A 6,000-nucleotide genomic window follows, 5' to 3' on the forward strand; every position below is an offset into this window, starting at 1 on the left:
GGGAGGAACCAAAGTCCTTGTGGTAAACATTGGGTTTAAAAAGTATGACTGCACAAAATCAACAACCTGTGCAAGATGTAAAACCAGAATGGAAATACTGTGGATCTCTGCAACCAGTGACAAGTAAAAGCAAAATTGTTTTGTTGGTTCACTATCAATTATTTTACTCAAAATGTATCTGGAGCTTATTCACCAGTTTATGAAATCAGCAGGTTAGACTTTCTAACCTTTGGACTGAGCCTGGTGAGGTTGTTTACTCCAAGTTCAGTCTTCATGCTAAGATAAGCTAAGCTAACCCCATTTATCACCAGAGCGGTGTCAATCCTTTCATCTCACTCATAAACCAGGAAGCAGATCAACGCAATTCCCAAAACTCATCTCTTTCTGTGTTTGTCCTCTTTCCTGGAAGAGGTCGTCTGTGTGTGGAGCCAACCAGTGGTGGGTGGGTGGGTGAGGGGTGTGAGGGGGGGGGATTATACGCATTAGTTGACCTATGGAAGACAAGCCTTCCCTTCACACCTGAACACCTGTTGGAAACCATCCCCGGCCAGACCAGACTGCAGCGCCTCACCTCAGGCCATGTGACCGGGCGCCAACCACCAGGCGACCCCTCTCGTTAAGCCCCTGGTGAAACATTACCACTCTGTCTTCCTCACCACAGAGCGGGAGCTTAATATAGCTGTAAATAAATGGCTGCGGCGGTCGAGTTGTGACGGAGGAAACTCTGGCTCCGCTCAACGGGATCCGAGCGCTGCTGAAACTCAATAATCGCAGCGGTGACGTGAAACGTGTCCTCTAACTAGAGTTTGACGCCTTCCTCACCTCTGGAACTGTTATATAACGCAGACGTGTTTATTATAAGCAAAGAGCACCGGCTACACGGCCTCTGCGCTTTCACTATCTCGGCCTGAACGTGGCAAACAAAGAAGCATGGACGTCAGAGCGTGAGCGCATTGCACACATCTCCTCCGCTGTGGACAGATAACAGCCAGGAGACGTCGACATCGATCCCATTTACCAGCGTCCGCCGATCAATCATGTTGTTTGGGATGAACACTGTCACCACGGAGACCTGCTCGGAGCTGCTTCCCTCTGCGAAATCCTCCCTACGCTCATTTGGCCCCACGCCCAAACCATCACCCTAGACACTGTGTGTTTAGCCGGACAATGAGTCAGTCAGCATGACGCAGATACGCAGCGAGCAACACCCTCAAACACTCAAAACCAAACCCTGCTACAGTGTCAAGTCCGCAGAATCACAGCTAGAACTCTGGCCCCGTTAAATCCTCGAGACGGGACACAGTGGCAACGAGAACATGAAGCCGATGAGGCACCGTGTCTGACATGAACACCTCACCGAGACAGACAGCGTCTGATTGGTTACGTGCCGGGTTAAGAGCACTCGCAGAGCTCTGGTGGAGATGGGAATTCATCCTGAGCTTGAGTTTTATAACAGATCTAATACGTGTGATTGAAACTAGAAGTACTCGGTCAGTTAATCAGCTGTTTTAAGCAGTTTTTTAATGTAACCAGGGATGTAATACATCCCTGGTTACAGCATCTCTGGTGTTTATACACTCTCTTGCCAGTTCATTGGGTACAAATTAATACATTCTGTTATAACAGTCCTTCATTAAATCCTCCTTCCTGAGTGTTAGAATTAAAAACAAAAAAAAAAGGTATATTTGACTGGATGATCATTTTGGATGATGTAGTTTTCGGTGCTGTTAAAGTAGTTTGTGATATTTAGCCCGGCTCGCTGGTTAAAATGTCAAAATAACAGGAAAATATGTCAACAATTCAATAGCACTACAAACCACATCCTCCAAAATGAAAACACAGGTGAAGCAGTAGCTCCCTCGGTTATTCAGAACTAACGATGAATACCACAACCTTCATGAAGCTGAGATTAAGTGCACTGTAAGGGAGCACTGTATGAAAAGAAGGATTTCCTCATCCCATCTTGTGTTTTGACCTAATTTTATTCTATCCTCGTCACATCTGTCAGAAAAACCACCACCAGCTTGACATAAAAATGTGCAAAATCACAAAAAATACAATGAAAAACAAGCTGAAAGCAGAATATAACATTTGATGTGCATAAAATCAAAGTGTAACATGGGACAAAACCACTGTAAGGGCTAAATCTGTAATCCTGAGCTGAAGATATTTGCATTTTGGATAGTTGGGGAGATAATCAGACGTTAGTTGAAGCCAGACATTTAATGCTAAAGCCAAACACCAGACAACAACAACAATAACAAGAATGTGACTTTGTCCACATCTTCCAACCAGAATCTCAGCTAAATGAAAGACCTCCTAACAAAGCCACCATTCACAAAGAATGACGACACAGAAAAGCTGCAATAAATGTGTTATCTTAGCCTTTTGTCAGCAGAGGGGACACTTAGAGGACAATCTGAGCTCTTGTTAGCAAACTATTAATCGATATCTAAGAGAACATAATTAATTTTTTTAAATTCCATGCAGTTATTTAGGATCATTATACAATTTCTCTCGTAATATGTGGATAAAGACATTCATGAATGACTAGAGAAGAATGAACTTATAATAAAATTGAATGTTAGCTGGAGCCTTTCTATCTATTACAGTTCGTATTCCTACTCACTAAAGAGGGGGTGGGGGGGCACTGGGGCTCGAAGTAGGTCCCTGTTTACTCACTTTACGCCCCTGTGATGTTAAACGTAGCCTACAGATACGAAATGACATTTACAACCACAAACGTGGCAGTGACTCGTACGTGCAGTTTCCCTCTCTTAAAAAACAAAACAATAAAAAACAACCCGAGTGCATTCCTTTAAATAAGTTACAGTTCACAGACCCACTTCCACACCACTCACACACTTGTAGTTTTCCAGCTTTATAACACAAGAGGCAGAAAGTACAAGAGCCAACCTGCGCTCCCTTCACTTACTTTGTATTTCATCTTGCAGCTTTTTATTCTCCCCCCCTCCTCTGTGTCTCCAGTAAAAAGTGAGAAATATCCGCTTTATCGCGACAAAGAGGTGCTGGAGCGTGATTTTCCTGCGCGGTTAACGAGCCATCCACAGCTTCGTACACGGAGAAACGCGTAGAGATGTGTCTCTGAGTCCGGACGCTGCTTTCCTGCTCCGCTACACCGGACCGTCACCGAGAGTCCGCTGCTCATTTACATACACGCCCCTGATTGGCCGAAGCAAACTGTCTGACTCCTCCCCTTCAGACTCTTTTATGCGTATGACGTCATTCTCACAAAACAACCACTGATTAGCGGAAAGTGGAAATTTTTAAAAGATCATTTTAATATTTTTAAATAATAATTAAAATAACTACTCTAAAAATAAAAAAGTTATAAAAAATGATTGAAAAGCAACATAACATAGGATACAAATAGTTTTTAATAAAAAAATATTTTAAAGTTAGGTAAAAAATAATTTAAACAAAATAAAACAATACAAAATAAATAAAAAACAATTCTAAAGCCTAAATTAAATTTAATTAAAATAAAATAAATTTAAAAAATAACATTAAAGGTATAGTAATCATAAAAGTTCAAAATAAAACAAATAAATGCTCTATTATTTTTTTTATTTATGTCTTTAAATAAAGACATTGAAGCTCCTTCAATAAAACATAAAATTAAGTGTATTTTTATTTATTTTTATTTATTTGAATAAGTAGGAAATATTAGAAGAAGGTTTTACTGGACTTTGAGGTCACATGATTCATGCGCATCATCACTTATTCTCTGAGTCTGTTTCCATTACACTTTGCTGTTATCGCTACGTCGACATGTTCACCTCAGGCAAGCATAAAAATATAGTATTTTATCCCACATTTTTAGTTTTTTACAAATTGAAAAAGCACATAAAACACAACTGTTGGCGCCTTTAACAGTTCAGTTACTCCATGTTGTATTCCGACAAAGTCATTTTTATCATTTCATCCCCAGTAGCTATTTTTCCCGTCGTCGTTTCTTCGTCATGAATCTATTGTGAAGAATGTGAAGAACTAATATCGGATTTACAGACGCTGTTAAATGCAGTATTTTTAAGTGCCACGTCTGCAACAACCTTTCAGGAAGCTCTAGTTAAGAAAGGTCGCTGGGTGTTTTTCTCAGTCGCAGTGAAACCCTGAGTGCAAAGGAAGTAAGATTATGCAGCATTTTCTTTCGCACCAAAGTGTTACTGTTGGTTCTAAAGAACGTTTGAAAATCTATTTACCTGTTCACCTCATAAACACCCTCATCCTGCTCTTCAGTGATCAGATACGCAGCCTGAAGCTGCCCTTAGATATAAACTGACACACGCCGACATATAAGAGAGGCTTCTGATAATCAGGACAGATTGAAAGGTGTTTTTTTATAGGTCAAAATGGTGTGATGATAAGCAGGCAAAGTTCTAAGGAACTGATCATTAAGAGCGATGAAGATATTAGATATTTTGAAGTTCTCTGTGGCAGAGGTCTTCACATCAGCACTATGACCACATCAAAATAAAGTAAAAGCATAAAAAACATATATGTGCCAAAACAAAATACATCAAACTAGAAAGAAGAATATGTAAAAATTGTCACAGCAATTGGCTCCGTCTTAACTATTTTATATGTTTTAAAGTGTTTATAACCAGAAACATTTCATCAATAATCAACAGATTATTTATTTAATTTTAAATCTAATATGTTACTGATTAAATGTTTCCGTACAAATCTGCATTAAACCTGTGACGCAGCAAAGATTAGAATAAGCAATACACTTGTAGCTGAGAAAACTCTCCACAACTTAAGCATTACAAAAAATGTACTACTGTGTATCAATACGACAAAAACCTAAAAATATATCATCACATTTTTTTCGTTTTTAAAGTTATTTTCAGTGCTCACCCTGACTTTAGCGAAGACGGCGCGGAGGATGATGCCTGAGATGTCACTTCTGTGCCCTCAGCTAAGTATGTGATGGAAGTGAGAAGAAACACCCAGTTTGGTCTTTGACAAAGTGGAGAGAAAGCTTCCTCTCTGCTCACGCCTCTGCCGTGTTGTCGTCTAAACCTGCACGAGGCCTCGTCTTGGGCCGTGCCTGTTTCGTAGCTGAGGATCCTTTGAAGGGGGCTACTACAACCTCTTGTAATTAGTTTGTGTTTTGTTTTTGTTTTTTTTCTCGTGTTGCTCTAATTTGTGTCAGCTCGTTAATCACAATCACAGGGACCCTATCGGCTCTCATTGTCCCCTCTGGTGCAGTCATATCCTCACATGAATGCCTATTTTTTTTTTTCTTTTTTGTTCTTTAAGGGTGCTCAAAACACTCGTTTGTGTAATATGCACCGTGCTCAGCTGGAGCCCATTCTCTGAGCCACAAGTGGACAAAAAAAAAAAAAGGGAGGGGGCTATTCTTTTCTGTGTATGCCATGAGATTATGTGCATGCGAGCACCTGTTTCCTGTGACAAATACATACTCTGTTTTCCCATCTGTTTGGAAGAAAACAGCTTGAAATAGTCCCCAAAAAAAAAGCTTGTTTATCACCTTTTCACATCGTTTGGCCGGACTGAATGAGCCCACTAGTCTTCAGTTTTCCACTGGCTTGTCATTTCAGCTGGTTTCTGCTCGGCCCTGACGTTATTATCAGCTCGTCGGTCGAGATGACAACCCCCCCCCCCCCAAAGTCTTCGGCCTGAGTTATAACCTGCTTCTTCAATCTCAGCGGAGAAGAAGAAGCGGCCACGGGGAGATTTGTACTGGCATCCAGCTATCCAGTCGCCATGACAACAGCCACAGTGGCTGCAGCATTCGTGGCCTCACACCTACTGTATTACATGACCAACAAGGGGGCCCCCCCCCCCACCCCCCTCGGTGCAGAGGTCTCTCTGCGATATTAAGCCGCATTTCGGGCTTCGGAAATAGCCGGTAATAAGCGCGAGTGAAAAACGACGCCGGCCGCCTTTCATCTCCGCCAGGTGTCTGTGATGTTTGGGTTACATAAGCGCCCCTGCAGATCTGACCCCGGG

At 41.5% G+C, this 6,000-nt stretch overlaps 1 protein-coding gene across 2 annotated transcripts in view; it reads right to left on the bottom strand.

Moving 5' to 3' along the window:
* The window catches only part of nedd9 (neural precursor cell expressed, developmentally down-regulated 9), a 30,541-nt gene extending 25,535 nt beyond the window's left edge, over positions 1 to 5,006 (bottom strand). The window contains exon 1 of one of the 2 annotated variants that reach the window (XM_047604833.1): positions 4,882 to 5,006. Coding sequence is in view for 1 of the 2 variants with exons in the window: in XM_047604832.1 (XP_047460788.1) it covers positions 2,936 to 2,947 (12 nt within the window). In the remaining variant the exon portion in view is untranslated. Of the gene's footprint in view, positions 1 to 2,935; positions 3,138 to 4,881 lie in introns of those variants that run through there. The other variant, XM_047604832.1, reaches the window with a different exon arrangement.
* Positions 5,007 to 6,000: the final 994 nt, after the last annotated feature.

Source organism: Mugil cephalus, chromosome 14 (assembly GCF_022458985.1).
Source record: "Mugil cephalus isolate CIBA_MC_2020 chromosome 14, CIBA_Mcephalus_1.1, whole genome shotgun sequence".
Classification (NCBI taxonomy): domain Eukaryota; kingdom Metazoa; phylum Chordata; class Actinopteri; order Mugiliformes; family Mugilidae; genus Mugil; species Mugil cephalus.